Source organism: Cuculus canorus, chromosome 3 (assembly GCF_017976375.1).
Source record: "Cuculus canorus isolate bCucCan1 chromosome 3, bCucCan1.pri, whole genome shotgun sequence".
Lineage (NCBI taxonomy): Eukaryota > Metazoa > Chordata > Aves > Cuculiformes > Cuculidae > Cuculus > Cuculus canorus.
In genome coordinates, this window is record NC_071403.1 from 34,903,851 (window position 1) to 34,921,628 (window position 17,778).

Genomic DNA, 17,778 nt, shown 5'->3' on the forward strand with positions numbered 1-17,778 from the left:
TTTTTAAAACATTGCTTAAGATAAAAAACTAGAAAATACCTGAAAGTGAGTATTCGCCTTTTAAACTTTCACTTTCTCGGATTAGGAAGGTTCCTGCCTGGGTTCCAGGGTACGACAGTTGTCTCTCAGCATCTGTTCGTTTGATTGGGCCAAAAAACCATCTGAACAAATGAAAAACATTAATTTTACCAGTCAGTGAAACATACCAGGAAGACAATTTAGCTTTTTCAAATATGCTGCATATTTACTAAAAGGAATCTGTGCTATGTTAATTAAATTTCAACAGCATGGGGAAAAATAACCAACAAGAACTACACAACAAATTTATTGCTAGAAAATATTGCTTACACGTTTGAGTGAAATCTGGATTTTACTGCTGGTGGGAAGTCCTACTGATACCAAGGGAACAAGAATTCAAAAGTAACAGGCTGGACAAGAAAAGCTCACAGTAAGCAAGGCTATTGTGGCAGAAATTCAGGCCAAGTCCAGTGATGCCACTTGAACTATGTAGAGGTGCAAGTATGTGCAAATATCTTGATATTGTAAAAGTCAAAGATCCTCGAAACTGCAGAAGAGCTCTCAGGTTCCTGCAGCCTTCCCCATTCCACTGCCATGGCAATATCTCATATGAGTTACTGGCAGTTTTTCAGCTCCACTGCTGTTAGACAAACAAAACAAATATGCTCTTCACGTCACTGCAAACATCTCAACATCCCTGTTCTGTAACAATCTACTCCTATCTACGCCTTTTAAAACAAACTTTTCCTCTCTCACTAAACCCTGCAGTTTACAACGACTTATTCAAGCAACAGTTGCAGTTTGGTCCTCTGAAGTTACTATTTAGTTCTTTTGCTGCTTTGTGCTCAGTGTAAATTAAATGGAAATAAGACTGAGATGAGTCAGCATTTTCAACTGGGGTGGAATTCAGCTTCCATCTAATAAACATGCAAAGCTCTTTCCAAGATTAGCTCCTCCCCTTATTTGAGGCAAACGGTGATAAATAATTATCAGTAATGTGCCATATATTCATAAATTAATCATACCTGAACTTATTATGCAAACTTTTAAGATAAATCATTATATCACACCACAAGTAAGTTGCCTATTCAGCTAATTTGATGTGATTCAACAAATTAGATTTGTCAATTACTAGTGAAAAGTACAGAAGGAGTCATCAACAAACTACTTTAGTATCTGTAAGGCTTGTAATCACAGGAAGAGAGGAAATAGATGAAGACATTGGCTGACACCCTTGGTAAGCAAGCATGAGGAATGATAAAAAGGTTTTGTATGAATAAAGAGGAAATAAAAAGAGGAAAAAATAAATGACACTAACCTACACTGAATATGCTTTGTTAACAAAAGAAAATGAAATGAAATCCAGATATTCCAGGCTGCATTCCTGGCCTCTGACTTGAAGATGATTTAGATAAAATAGGCCTTGATACATATTTGGCAGGGAAAGGAAACTCATTAGAAAGCTGGAATGTGTTAGTGATAATTTTAATTTAAAATGTTAATTAATTAAACTAATTAATTAAATTCATTCATTAATTAGAGTGTAGAAAACTAAGTAATCAATAAATGTTCAAATCCTTGACTGAGGTTCTCATCTAAGGAATGAGAGGATAGAATACAAGTTCAAGTCTATTCAAGTCGCAAAGAAAATTTGTCTACCCTAAAAACTGAATTAGAACCTTCCTGAAATTTCTAAATACAACTGCTCTGAGGATAACGTCTGGAAACTAAGAAACTACATAAGCTGTAAAAAACACTTAACTGCTGTTTTTCCCCTTGAATTATAAGATATCACTTAGTAACATCCAAAGTGACTGATTCTCATAAAAGCATATAGGAAAAGGTCCTTAATTTGTGTCTCCTTTCTTAATGGGTTAAGAGGATAGCATGGTCTCAAAAGGATTTCATTTTGGACTAAAGTAAAAAAAGCTTCCAATTTGCAAGGTTGAGTTTTGTGTTCCAGATAGTCAAGAGCATACTTCACCCAGGATTTGTACATACACTGCTAGCAACTCATGTTGATAAATTTGAAAATATGAGCAGTAATAGAATGTATGCAACAAGAGGAAATTGTTCATTTATTTGGGAAATACAATTTAGAACAGTATTACACTTGTGTACGTAAGAACATATCTACAACACAGGATATAATTTTGGAAAAAAACCCTACATATATTTAGGCATATGTACCTGTTTCTTTTACTTCAAAATATCTATTTTTGGGGGTTGGAAAAACTTCATTTAACTCAATATGAGTTTGCCATCAAAGATTATGTGGAGGTTATGTAACATGTAGCTTCTGACTCCAGGTAAAATTAGCAGTTGAAAAGATCTTGACTTGTAAAATAAGATAATTAGAGCAATAGTATTTGAGAAGGTAAGTGTAACTGAAGCAATTGTTATGGAGAGTGAAAACTGTATACACATATTACCTCATTTTCTTGACTTTATATGACCTAATCAAAATATTTCAGAAAAATACAATGAAAATAACTTTTAACAGCATTTGAATATAGAATTCTTAGTTGAAAGTCATTTGGTTTGCATTAATATTCATACAGCAACAAAAGCAATACTGGTTGTGAAAAAAAAAAAAACGTAAACTGCAAAGAGAACAATTTAACTTTTTATTCACTTTTGTTATCAAAAGCACATCTGAATTTAAAGTGCTATATCCATTATAAGTGGAATTTTACATTCCTTTTGGAAAGCATTTTCTAGCGATTCAACTTATGCCTCAAAAGCCTAAATATTTGTCTTCATACAAAAATGTGTATTTTAGAGGAAAAAGTGCTCTAAAGTGTAATAATGAATCAAAGTAATCGCTTACCATAAGATACTGTTCTGTGCAGTAGGAAGGTCAGACCAAAACAACACCCAGTCCTTAGTAAATGTACTTGGGTTTGATAGCTCAGAGTTAGATGGCAGTTTTGAAACAGAACACTTGGAAAAAGAGGACTAAAACATCAAGCACCACCCATTGCACAAGTTAGTTAACTTAGTGGTCACTGAGAATGTAGAGATCCCATCTCTACTGGTCATCAGTTTCACTGGCAGGTTTTCGACTGACCACAGGATCAGCAGTTGATGGACACATGTATCATGGCAGGTTTTGTCATGGGAAGTTCCCTGACTGTGACAGTATCATTGCTGAGACCCATACTTCTGTCCCACGATCCTTTTCTTCCAGCAAAGGAAAGGATGTATCTTCATCAAGGTGAATGTTGGTAGCTGTTCTTGAAAGGTAATTTTTTTAAGAAATAGAGATCATGTTACCTGTGCTCAACTCTGCCTCCCCATTTGGTCCAGCTTGAAACAAATGGAATCATGAGTTCAACAGAAATTGATGGTGTTACTTGGTTCCATCACTATCCTTGCTCAGAAGCTGTCTGTCCTCCAGGTCGTAATGCACTGCTGACCTCTGTCTAAAGGTCAAAGACCCATCTACCCAGCTCCACTTTGTGTCTCCCTGTGCTTTGCTACATAAAAATCTACTACATTAAAAATAGTTAGTTCTACTTCTGCACTTTTTTTCTTATAGCAGGAAGATACGTCAGGAACTTTTAATCTGGAAGTTGGAAGAGGAGTAATATGGGCCAATGGTATTGCATGCTGCATAGCCACTGACAGAATCACTAAAGGAAAGAAAGTTAGGGAGGCAAAGTTAAGCAGTGCTATGCAACTGGCAAAGTATCCAGCGCCCACCAGCATGACTAGAAGGTAAAAACCCAGTCAAAAAAAGGGAACAGAGGGTCCAATAGGTCGAGCAGACCTTTCTCATATGGAAGTCTTCTCTATCCCAGGAGCCCGTGTTAGGGATATCACTAGGAAACTCCCCAGTCTGGTAAGGCAATCAGACTACTATCCATTACTGCTCTTCCATGTGGGAGGTGATGAAGCTGCAGTACGTAGCCCAAGGGTGATCAAAAGACATTTGGACTTGGCCATCCATCCAGTTTTTTACCCAGCCAAGGGTGCGCCTGTCCAGGCCAATGTTAGCCAGTTTCTCAAGCAGAATACTGTGAGAAATGGTGTCAAAGGTTTTACTGAAGTCCAAATACACTATATCCATAGTCTTTTCCTCATCCATTAAGCAGATCACTTTGTTATAAAAGGAGCTAAGGTCAGTTTGGCAGGACCTGCCTTCATAAACCCATGCTGACTGGACCCCATTACCTGATTGTCTTGTGAAGTGACTGAATTTCCTTAAACAACTAGCTGTAGCTGGGATGAGGAAGCATTTCTTCCGTTTCTTGTTCAAGTTGCAGGACAACTTGGAGGTAAGATAAGACTAAATGCAAAGGTCCACGACACACTGAACTTTGTGAATGCCCAACTAAAATGAAAAGTCCGAGGGCTGAGTCAGCAGTCAGGTGTATCTACCTATAGAAATCATGACCATTACATAAGAATGTTGGAGGAAGAAAGGGGAGTAAATTTGCTGAGAAGCACCACCTGGCGAGGTCATTCAAAGAGCATGGAGGCACAACAGAAGAAATAGTAGGAAATCAGTCATGTTATATTTATTTTCAAAAACACTGAAAACATTAAAATGAGCGCCATGATCCTATCCTGGATCAGCACTTTGTGGCATGAGGGCATCTTACTCTTCATTTTTCAAAAGTGCTTGTAACTGGGATTTACCCTCTCACATTAGGGTAAATCTCATGAGACCACTAAATCTCAGCAACTGAGAAGGTTTGTTTCAATTCCTGTGATTCCTCCCTTATGAAAGGAAAGATGATGACAAACAGGTTAGCTGACCCTCCAGTAGATTATCTGATTGTATTAATTGTATCAGTAATACTAGGCTATAAGGAATATAAAAGATCTCCTAGACCAAAACCAGCAAAGAATTACTGCACTTGAAGCAAAATACTTGGATGAGAACGAAAAAAAAATACATGCTATATATATTTGAACTATATATATCTCAGTTTCTTCTGGAATGCAAAAAGCTTGCTCAATAGCTAAAACAAATAAAGAAAAGATTCAACAGTATATAAATTTTATATTTTAAATGCCTCAAAATCTACAGTCATAGAAAACCATAGCTGAAAAGTCAAGAACCCCAAAGTTAGGAGATGGCCATATTACTATTGCTTTCATGGCATCCACTCTGCCATTCATTTTCAGGAAAATCCAATCTGATACCATCTTTAATTACATGGCTACATCCACTGCTTCCTACAGTGTTAATATGAATGCTGCTCACTGAATAGTTACCGTCTATTTTGTTTTGTCATTGCGTAGATAGTTTATTTACCATTCATTGTTTAGCTTCTGCTGTCAATAGAAGTCATAAAATTACATGAATGGCTAATTTCCTAGTACCCTTTATTATAATTCATGACTATAATATCCAAATGCTTCATGAACATTCATTAATTTCTTTTTGTTGTAAACTTTTTTTTTAGAATGAATAAACAGCATAGAAAGGGACTAAGGCAATAAGACATTATTATAAGCATTTTCTACTCATTTTGGATGTCCATTTTGAAATGCCTAGGGCCTACCTTTCATAGAATTTGGCATCATGCAGTATGTGGCAGCTTACTCGGAGAGCAACAGCTGCTAATTTCTGTGTCAGAGAAGACAAGAAGTTATGCATGGAAAGCTAAAGTGACACAGAAAGAAAAACAGAGAGGTCCTCCAGGATCTTATTCAATTACTTTCATCATATGACCATCCTGTGATCACTGCCCTTACTCAGCACATGGAAACCTGAACAGCCTTGCGTGCGCCACTCTTTACCGCTGTCATCTGTGCAGGACAAAGAGGGCTGCTGAACCAGCTTTTAATCCATGCCAGGTTTGCAGTCTGCTGCGGGTAAACATTAGCGCAAAAGCAGGGGCAGAAGTTTACCAAGAGCACCGTCAGTACATCCTCTCTGTGCTGAGAGGAAGGCTCCAAGCACTTGCTGGGGTTTCCCAAAATATCAAAAATATAGAATGCAGCTTCTAATTCTAATAAATTTGTGCAGTTACAACATATAAAATGCAATTTTATTTTCAAAGGATTGGTCAGTTTGGAGCAAAATTTCCATAGCAAAAAAAGGACACACTTTTAATATAGTGATCTCCCTTATCAAATATCACACTCTTCCTCCAAATTATATGTATGAAGGACTTTTTCATATTGTTCTGAGCCACATTTTTTGCTTTCAGGAAAAGAAAGAGGCAGCTTCTGCCTAGTATCAACCCCTGAAGATCCACAACCAACCAGGTAAAGCCTGGAAACATTACATGCAACCAAACAAGCACTACTGATAGAAAATCTGCCTTAATTCTAAGACTAATGAAGTGATATCATTCCTCCAAGAGCTGACATTTCAAGAAATTAGGAAATATCACTGCAAAGATGAAAGCCTTCCAGATATAACAGAGTTAAGAACCAGCTGTGCTTTACAAATGATGAACAGCATGCATGAAAGAAAGTTTGGGAGCGCTTCAATTTTCCCTTTATAGTCTACAGTGAACATGGTGACAGCACTGGAAAAAAAAACCAAAACCAAACCCAAAAAAACACAGAAAAAAAACTGTAGTCAGGCTAAACCATGAAGACGAAAACTTGCAAAAGACTCCTTTCATGAGCGTTTTCAAAACACAAGCCTTTCCATATGTGGCACAAGAATTTACATAGTAAAAGGTCTGGGATTTCTCTAGGGTATACAGACTTTCACTGTGCAGAGGCTGGAAAGCACAGATTTGGGGTTCACATCCTGTGGAAACAGAGCCGTTCCTCCTTGCTTCTTTCTACAGGCTTGTCAGGAATTGTTTTTAATGCTGGACAAAATTTAAAAGGAAGGATTTTAAAGCCAATGATAATGGAATGCATAGGACAGTGCAGGAGGAAGGGAGAAAACAGGACAGTAAGAATTCAAAGCAGAGAGGACAGTAGAATATTATTCAGCACACGGAGGGAGAGAAAGGAGAAAGCTAGGAATAATAGGCAATGGTGAAGAGAAATTAAAGGCAAGACAAAACTGAGGACTGTGTTTATTGCCCAGGGGCTATAACCTGCTGCTGCCTGAGCTGCTGCACCTGCTCCGCAAATGCTGGTTTCCAGCTTATCCTCCTCCCACAGGGCATGTGTCTTTGGCAGATTTCAGTCCTACTTGAGGAAACAATTTCACAGAATTTCTCTTGAACCAATTTCATAGACTAACTCTCACTGTATGGATTGCTGTCTACAGATCTTTTCCTTTTCCCTTTGTTACTTCATCTTACCACTCATGTTTGTACTGGCCAAGAGAATGCTTTAACATTAATTTTCATTGCGTATTTATTGACCAGAGGTCACCGCTAAACGTATTGGTTTAAGCTTTACTTACCAAAATACCATTAGCAACAAGTGAGTCACATGAAGCTTTTAAAAAAATGTTTAGGTAAAAACAGCCTTCTCTATCTATATCAGTAAACCAGTTAAAATCTTAACACAGTGCAGGAAGTACCTGACTTGGACAGTACTTGAAATAAAACGTAATTTAAAATGTACTTATACATTGACATAGCTCAGTTCTGATTACTTATTTACTGTAATCAGAAACTAGTTTCCTCCAAATGAAACCAGAAATTCAGGTTTTCAGGGGTGTTTATGTAGGGCAGCACACTTAACCTTTTGCAGCCACAACGAATTTGCTTCAAACGTAAAGTTCTGAGTCATGTATATTGCTCAGATCCTTGTTGCTTAATAAATTATCACAAACTAAAATGAAGACTATCCACATGCTTTGTATGTAGGACCTGGAGTTTCTCAGTCTTTTCACAGTGACAGTGGGTGGAATAAGCCCGTTTTTCTTTCCATTGAGGCAAACACAGAGCATGTGCATAGCTGTAAAAAACTAAACGCTCATTTCTACAAATGTAAGCAGCAGAGATATATTGACCCAACAGGGCAGCATTAGTTTATGTTATGTAAGTAGGATGCTGCCTGTATGTTTGAAAGTGACAGCCTGTGTGTAGCAACACACTGTAAATTCCATTGTATTTTTGTTATTCAGAGATCAACAGTGTAATTTTTCATTAAGAAACCATTACAATAAGGAATACAGGATCTTGGAAAACAACAGATCATTTTACTCTTTGGTTTTGGATATAATTTTACTAATGTTCTTGTCAACCGATTATAGCCGACCGGTTATTGTTTTTCCATAAGTACTAAATTTATGTTAGACTTCGGAGAGTTTTATGGGTGAGATGGCAGAATATAGGGTATGATAACTGAAGAGATGTAGAATCAAAAATAAAGGGAAAGAAAATGAAGTTGTACTTCTTCAAAAAATTTCTAAACAAAATATTATAGCTTAAATTGTGAAGATACATCATCTGAAAAAAATTTGAATTCAAAGAGTTTTTTATTTCTGTTTTCAAATGGAGTTTCCATCAAAAGATAAGTTTTTTTTCTTTTAATTTTGTTCAGAAAGGACTAAGTTGTTTAAAGACACAATACAACCAAACAATAACCTTAATTTTGTTTCAGGCCATGTTAAATATTTTGATTTGATATAAAACTAAAATGAAGGAATTTTTTCTTTTTGGCAATAAGACCAAAAGACGGGAGGAGCCCAGCTAAAGAAACTGCAAGAGAAAACTATTAGTTTAAGTGAGAAGAGGGCAGCAGATGTGTCAAAAGGAAAGATACACAGTCTCTAAAGTCTGTTTTGGGAAATAGCTTTGTTTTGTGTTACTCTATTGTTTTTATTAGAAATAATAAGCTGTGCCCTGAAGAAAGGCCCTTCCAGAGCTTTAGGGAGGACTTTTACAGTAAGTAACTGCGTGGGATTGTTTGGGCAAAGTAACGTTCAACAGTGAGTAAGTGTAGTAAAATCCACCACAGAGGTAGGCATTTCCTCTTACAATCTTCAACAAATCTACTGCCTTGTGAACACAAACACAAAGATTACTTGGGCATTAGCCTAAAAAATCCATGAGACATTGTGTAAAAACCTTTCCAGTAAGTACTTCAGTAGGCCATAACTATTGTTGTATGATTCTGTTGTAAGGGATTATTAATAATCATACATTAATTTTTCAATAATTAATAATAGTGATTGACTGCGATGTAAACACGAAAACGAATTTTCTCTAGGTCTGACACAAACCAGTGCACTTCTGGCTACTCTTGCACTCTACAGCGGCTGGGAAGTGACTATCTCTCCTAAGGGATAGTATTACAAGCCCAAGTGTGTGTGCTCTAAATTAGCATCGTTCACTCAATACTAGTTTCACTGCACATTATGAACAAAAGATAATAAATCAGCAATCAGATCACAATCTGATAGAATTAAGTTGAGGAAATCTCCATAAATAAAACTCATCCTGCAAGCCTCCACTTCACTATTGCATAATTAATTACCACATTTCCATTAATTCTCCACAATATTAGTTATCCATATGATGCATTATTTAATCTGCTCTGAAGTTCTTCTATATGAGAAAAAAAAATGTAGACAAAAGTGAATCACATTACTTCTTCTGGGGAGTTTTAGTTACATAATTCCATGGTATTTCTCCAGTTTAAGAGAATAAAGTCAATCATCAAAGTTAGTTCCCAGTTCTGTTTTTATACCTGGATAAGGAGTACACTGCATTTAAAACTTGTTCTAAAACAACTTGGGAATCAGTGAAAGCCAACTATTGGTTTTAATGGACATTGCTTTGGGACATTGGGTGTTAAGTATAGCCATATAATCATGACTTTTTTGAAAAAAAACAACCTTAAAATGTGTTCCTCAGACCTTATTTCTGCTGCACAGAGTTTTCTAAATTGCATTGTAAAATCTTGCCTCATACATGAACAAAAGTACTGATATACTGCCATAATATACTCTAAAAGTAGCAATTACTCTGCAATTCATAACAACTGAGGAACAAAGTTGAAACCTGGAGGTAGCGTTAATGTTAACACGGTACAGAGAACACTAATAACATCAATTGATTTAACATTAAGGGAAACTCAAAAGGACAAGAAAATGTTCAGTCATACATTCAGTTAAACCATTATAGCTTCCAAAAGCACTCAATTGATTTTCTTGAGAAAATCATTCCTGAGAAATTATTTTCTTTTCTCACAGGGAAACTCACCTCAGTACAGAAGTAATACAGAAACCTTTGGAAACAAAAAGCTCCCTTTGGCTGCACAGGACATTGGTGGCAGAACAGATTTCTCCATCTATTTTGTGCAGAGCTCTCTCTCGTCTCTCTTGTCTCAGTCTATTGCCAGCAGTTTGAGCAGATATGTGCCCTCTGTCAGGTCAGCTTTCAGTGGAGAACAAACAAGTCCCTCTGTCCCCAGGGGGACTCAGAAAGCAACTGTGCACTCTGGAACCCCCAGGTCAGAAAAGACAACTCTCTCCAGACAACTTCTCTGCAGCAGACAACTCTCCACAGGACAACTCTCTGTGAGACACCTCTACATGGCAGACTCTCTGTGGGACAAGTTTGTATGGAGAGGGTTAGGATTTGGAGCTCAGAGTTGTCCCTGCAGAGAGTTCACTGCAGAGAATTATCCTAGATCCCTCTCAGGTGCTCCTGAGCCAAAGGACAGAATGGTTCTTACACATGGGAACAAATTCCTTAACCAAATATTCTGCCAGTTTTCAGGGTAACTGTTTTAGATGGAAAGGGTGACACCTAAAGACACCTCTGACCTTCAGCAGTAAAGCTAGAACCGTAAAATTATTTAGATTGGAAAAGAGCTTTAAGAACAACAAGTACAACCATTAACCTAACACTGCCAACTTCACCACTAAACCATGCCTCTAAGCACCGTGTCTACACATTATGTCCAGAGATGGTAACTCAACCACTCTGAGCAGTCTGTTCCAATCCTTGACGACCCTTTCAGTGAAGAATTTTTTTCCTAGTCAGTATCAGTGTGAAATCTGGCAATTCAAGACCCACACTAACAGTTTATTTTCTAAGAGATCACAACACCATATCAGCTTCAATGGAAGTTTCTAGGTGATTTTTCAAATATTTTATCTATGTATTAAGAACAAGATCTCATTTTCTGTTTTCTTTTCCCAAAAGTATTCAGAAAAAGAATAATTTCCTTTCCAAGCTAATCAGATTGACATTCTGGAACACAGAAAAAACATCAGGTGACCTTCTGTGGGTAAAAATGATAATGGTTCATCCATGTCAGTGGCTAAGAATACATATACACCCCCAAACCTTTATAAATCTGTAAGGTTTTTTAGGAAAATCGTACAATAAAAGGAACAGAAAGCCAAGTGGTTTTTGAAGTACAGGTAAAAGCGACTGCTAATGAGAGTTAGAAGTGGACACCTCCTCCAGCTGCTGTAGCCCAGGGACATCCTCACTGGCCACTGGAGCCCATTCTGGGGCCCTGGGGTCTCTGCCCAGGCTGAGGGATGAGGATGCCACTTTTCTATTTACAGGTTCAGCCACTGGTGAAGCTGAGCACATGTCTCAGAAACACACAGACACATGCAGTCACACAGACTATAACAGACAAGGCTCTGCCTTCAACAGCATCCACAGACAGGGCTCAGGTGAAACACAAGCACAGTCCCCTCCTCCTCTTCTTTGGCTGGCAGAGCCAAAAGTTCACTACTGATCTTTCTCTATCTCTTTATATCTCTTGCTGCCCTACCCCTAAGCTCACACACATTTGCAGATTTCCCCCTCAGATATTGTCATGCCCCTCTCAGCCCCTCTTACCCACACTCACCCCAGGCACACTGGTTCTCCAGCAACTGATTTTGAGAGGTACCCTGGTGGCTGGTGGCCAAGAGCCCACCTGCTCCAGCATCTGGCACTGAGACCCACTCACTCCAGCAACCGAAACCGCAGGCCAGGGACAACTACGCTCCAGCTCTGATGCTAATTGCTGGCCTAGTACCCTGTCACATTAGTTCCCTTGACTAGCTGGCACTTAGTTCTTGCAGCATTCACACATGGGACAGAGAGTAAGATCACACACAGCAATAGTCAAGAAAGGATTTAATGCGACAGGACAAGAGTACAGTAACCAGGTGCAGGGTTCAGCCAGACAAGTATACTGACTGGCCCTGTTTTCTATGGTAACAGAGTCTTTTATACCCCTTTCTGTCTACAATCTCTTTGTTCCTTCCCCATCCTCTTTTCTTAAACATTGTTTCATCATTTGACATAAACCCACAGACCCTTCTCCAGGGTTCTGGACCCCCATGTTTGCATCAGTTGATCAGTTTGCATCAGTCTGATTTTGCCTGTTGTTTATGATAGCCCATCAATTAGTGCTGCTGACTGGATTTATTTCCAATTTTTGTCTTCATTAAAATAAATCTGTCGAATTTGGTGCCTCTCTATGTTTGTCTACCTCCCCTTCCTCATTGGCAAAGTCCTCAGACAAGTTTCCTGAAAAGTAAACATTCCCACATTTTGCATACCCTTATCAGTGAGTGAATTGAGCAGGCTTGTCCTCATCACCACCTCCCTTCTCATGTGTCCCTCAGGTTTGTCTGTGCATGTTCTTCTCCTTCGACCACATATCCTTAGAGGAGCAAAGACCCCTTTTACATACCCTTACAGAGACTTCCACCAACTGAAAAAAATCACTAGTTTCAGAAGGAAAACTGAGATTTGTGAGTTCTCATCATTTCTGAAATTCTTGGTATATATTCATTCCCATATGTGAGACTCAGATATTTTTTTCACTCTTCTTTTGCAGAGAGGTTTTAAAAGGTGTGCTACAAAATTGTTTCTGCTATAAATACAGAAATATGTTCTTAATTTTTCAGGAAAATAGCAATATATGTGCTTTAGTGAAAGAATGCTGAGGGAAAATATTTAGAACATTACCGCAGATACATTTATAATGTAAAATATAGAGTAGTCTGCATAGAAGTAATGAAAATGTCTATTTGTGCAAAGCTTTCTGGAACCATCATTTATTCTTTAATCCACTGCTTTGTTTTTCCATTTTTCATTGATTAAGATTATTGTACCAGCACATAGAAACTGTATGTATTTCTATCTAGTTTAAGTGATAAGGCAAAGAATGCGTTCATAAGCAATATTTTGTTTGATCATTTCAAAAGTTATTTCCAGGTGAATTTTAAGCACAACTGGGAACTGAAAATTGCAAAGAAGTAGATTTCCATTCTAATCTCTTGTAACTCTTATGATTTGTTTATGCATTTATGAATGTTGTCTTCTAAGAAAAAGAAACATGAGAAACAAGCTCTTTAACTAAGAAATTTAACCTTTTATTTTTAAGGTTCTAACACAAGAAGGGTATTCAACTGTCCTATATAGTACTACTTAAAAATCACAGAAATTTTTTTTTCCCCCACCATGGAATAATATTTTGTCTTCTTTTAAATAGTACTTAAAAAAACTATATTTTGCTATGCATACTTTGCATGCATAACTTGAAAAGGAACAAAACATTTGATTTCAAAAAAACATCTGAATCATGGTTAATCACATTTTTTTCTACTAATCTGCTTTAAAATTTAAGTGTAGATAAATTTTATGTTGTCTAACCTAAGATGCTGGAAGGCTGCATCATTATAATTCTTGCTCACAGCATCTGTGCTATAGCCTCATGTTAGAAGATAACGTCTGTAAGACAATAACAGGACATATCTTGGGTTTAGTTCTGCATCCTTGGTAGAAAGCAAAATTAATTGATGGGTAAAGCTGTGAGGGTAAAGTCACTACTAATGTCTGCAACCCAGGTGGTCAGTGCTTTAGGGTAGATGGAGTGGAGAGGTGTGGCTTGTAAAAGAGCAGGCCGGTGAATTTCAGAGTGACCTCTGCAGTACTATTATTTCCTTTTATGCATATTTATTTTGAGCATAGGTGCTCTTTGAGTCACTCATGATTAAGCAAGATTCAATCTGGAAAAAAAAAAGCCAAACACTTGTTTAGGAATATAAAACTTTCTGCAGAGAGGAGAGGTGGTCTTGTGGGGTTTGTTTAAGGTTTTTTTCCTAATAATTTGGTCTTATACCACAGACAGAAACAAAGAATTGTGCAGTATCAACATATACACTTTTGCTGAACAGACTTGACAATAGATCCATAATTAGACATGGCAGTGATGTACCCTCTGACATTGTTTACACAACAGTTCGAGTCTCTTGTGAAGTACAAAGAGAACAGATGAAAGAAAGTGGGTAGGCCTGTGCACTTTTTATAAAATCCTTTCTCAAACTGAATAACAGGGCTAGAGTGGCCATTGGTTTGACCTTATAAGGTTTTCATAGCTTAATCTCTTCAGTACAGGTATGATCCTACACAAAGAAAGCCCCAAAGTCTTCTATAACCAACAGAGCTTTTCCATGTTACAAAATAATTCTTCACAGAGATACCTGACCTAGTTTGTTAAAAATCAGCCTAGTTTTAGGACTTCTTATCCTGGCTGAACTGTTGGTTACTATTTTTCAGTTCTAAAACTGCTCAGAGATCACTCAGCTCTACACAGCTCTGCATTGTGCTGCGCAGAGAGCCATCAAAGACAACTATTGAGGGAACAGTAACCATTGTACAATATCTGGTGAATGTTTTTGCAGACAACATTACTCAAAATCGACTAGTCTAGGCTAGCACACACTTCTATTTCTACTGAGTCTGAAGAACAAAACATCAAACAGGACTATTGAGTTATTCTGACCATTATATGGTCTTTGTTTTTGTAAGAGGCGCCACAATGGGCACCTGGGTTTCAAAGTGCTGTAATAAAAGCTAACTGGCCATGTTTGCAGGCCTTAAGAATATTGTTTCTGCTCTTCACACGATTTACTGTCAAATCTTTCACAACAGGGTAACAGAAACTAGCATATAGTGATTAGAATATATAACATATACACTAATTTCAATTAAAGACAAGGTAGGAAGAAATTTCTTCTTTTCTCAGGGATTTGAATAGACAATGTTACATATTTAGAAAAGCACATTGCCAGAAAATAGGTGACCTAAATTAGACATATCTGCATGAACTTGTATTGCTCATCTATAATGTCACAATTCCTTCCACTTTTCTGAGCAGAGACACGCATTTTCCGGACATGGGTATACACATGTGCAAATATTGCTAGCAAGTGACAAAATCTGACATTTCACAGTTCCGTAAGCCATCTCCTTTTGAGTTCAGTGTGTCTTTGCATATTTAAGAAATGGGCAGAAATGAAGACAAAGTTTGAGATGTGCTTGAAGACAGCATTGGAATGCTCAGTCATGAATAAAGAAGTCAAGTGATTACCTTCATGGTCATCTTCTAGTATTCAATCACTTAAATACAAGGCCAGGATAGATGAAGCTTTGAGCAACCTGATCTAGTGGAAGGTGTACTTGCTCATGGCAGAGGGGATGGATCTAGATTATCTCCAAGGTCCCTTCCAGCCCAAACCATTCTATGATTCTCTAAGAGAGGTGTTCCAAAAATAAGAATAGTTTCTGTAATGAATGTAACAGCTTCCAAGAACATGAGAACAACCTACTACTACTTTGTGAAGTCATGTTAGCTATCAGAAGTTTTCACAAGTTCATTTATGTACAAAGGTTACAACAGATTCTGGTGGTATCCTCAGAATTTTATCCTGTTACAGAAAGCAGAATTATGAGGGAGAGAGGAACATACCAAACCCACAGTGGATTACATTCAGTTTTTTAAGTTGTTCAGCAGAATCTAAGGTTTCACTTTAAAATGAGCCTCTAGACATTTTGGCTCTAAATACCACTTTGAAAATGACCTACATGAACCAAAGAAACCCCATAAGCCTGACTTTGCAGAAAGTTTGAAGCAGGTCAGCCCAGGAAACACTTTATTGTTGAGGTATAGTAATTCAGTCAGTGTATGAAATAGTTAAAGATGAGTGAGGGCACAAAAGGTGAAGGAATGATGGAGATGATTGACAAAAATAATACACAAGTCACTTCTGCTTTGAAAGGGTTGTTTAAAAAGCTCACTGTGGAATTGACTGGTGAGGTTTCACTAATTAGGTCTGTTGCTCAGTTTCCACCAGCTGGGAAATACCTACATAAGAAAAGTCTCTGAAATATGGAATGTTTCTGAAAATGGCAAAAAATAAAAGTAATTGTTGTGATCTCTTTGACTTAATCTGCTAGAAATTTGTGTGGATTTACTTCCCTCAGCACAGCAGTCTTGTGTCAATAATTTTGGGATGAACATACGGAATGAAGTTGACTTTCAATAAATGGCCAACATCCATCAGGAAGGCAAGCCAGAGCCCCCTCTAAGTACACTTCACCTTTCCTCTAGAAAAACAAAACAAAGCAAAACAAACAAATTTATGTCACTCCAACAGTGGGCTTTTTAAATTTTTGTTTTCTTAAAATTAACTGTACAGCTGGGCTGGATTTGTTATCCATAACAATTTGCACTATGTTGCTTTGTTGTTTAGTTAAAACAACTGGCAGTAATAAAAGAAGGGCAGGTGGATGCACTATTATGGTTCCTGTTTATAGTGTGGAATAGCAGGCATACAATGAGCAGAGAGACAGAAAGGTCACACTCCTCACCAAGGAAATTTACATATTTTAATCCAGATTTTGGTGCTAGTAGAATTACTCTTTCTGATCATGTTTTGCTGAACATGCAAGGTAAATCATGTGACTGTGTCTCCAATCACTTTTCTTGCTTTCCTTTTTCTAAATGCTATGTGTCTAAACCCAGAAGGAAGAGCATTCCAAAGTTATGGGATGTGGCAGATACAACCTCACTCAAACTTCCTTAGATAAGAAAACCTGTCTGGTTTGTGATTTTGACTGCTACTTGTGACACAGAGAGAAGGAAAGAACCAAGTATCCTTCTAGTTGTGAATTTAACCTTAGCATAGTCTATATCTTCATTTGGTGAGATATCAAGTAAAATAACATTTTTGTAGTTACAAATTTAATTCGTTATGAAGTGAAAAGTTCACTGTGCGACTACAGTTCGACAGAAAAATGCTTCCACCCCCCTGGCTGCTTTGTCCCACCTGTCCCACATACGGTCAGGAGCACAGCCCTGCCTCCAGAGACACTAGGAACAGTCCTTTCACAACCCCTACATCCTGACAGGTTATTATTAGTATAAGGAGCACTGCAGGTGCTAGAAAAGATGAGCAATGAGAAGATGCTTTACTGGTAAATATAAAAACGAAGCACCCTGTTTCCTCAGGCTGTTCAAAACAGCCTTCATGGTAGCAGGCATACATTTCTTGGACATAGTTAATCTTATGCAGCACACACTTAGACTAGCACGCTGTAGCAGGTAGAACCCGAGCCACGAATTTGCCCTTTTTTCTCCTTCTCTTATTAACATAGAAAGTTACTAATTTCATCCAAGTAATTCACAGCGAAAGGGGTCACTCAAAACAGAGGAAGGAAGCAAGAGAAATTTTTTTTTAAATATCATGCATAAATAGGAAGTGTTTGACTTTTGGTGTAAGTTAGTTACATTATATAACACAAATATAATATAAATATATTAGCAAAATATAATATAAATGAACTCTTCCTTCAATTTCAGCATACAATTTCAACCAACAAACTTTAATCTGAGAAAAGCAACACAGTAAAGAAAATTCATTGTTTTTCCATTCTGCTTGAAATTTTATTAGCCAAGGATGCATGAAAATTCCTTTGTTATAAACAGTATTTAATTTTTAGTTTTCCCAGATGGGAGATACAGCACTACTTCCTAACTTTTCATCCACCTTATCAACACTACCTCAGTCATATTGGATGGAGTCACAGAGACTTCCAGGAAGAATAATTGTTATCTAAATCAGGATGAGAAAGA

General features: G+C 37.5%; 1 protein-coding gene across 2 annotated transcripts in view; it reads right to left on the minus strand.

The window, feature by feature from the left end:
- Nucleotides 1-17,778, minus strand: part of FRK (fyn related Src family tyrosine kinase) — a 49,018-nt gene that overhangs the window by 27,243 nt on the left and 3,997 nt on the right. For both annotated transcript variants that reach the window (XM_054063965.1, XM_054063964.1), the window contains exon 2: nt 40-161. In XM_054063965.1, coding sequence (XP_053919940.1) covers nt 40-161 — 122 coding nt within the window. The remainder of the gene's footprint in view (nt 1-39; nt 162-17,778) is intronic.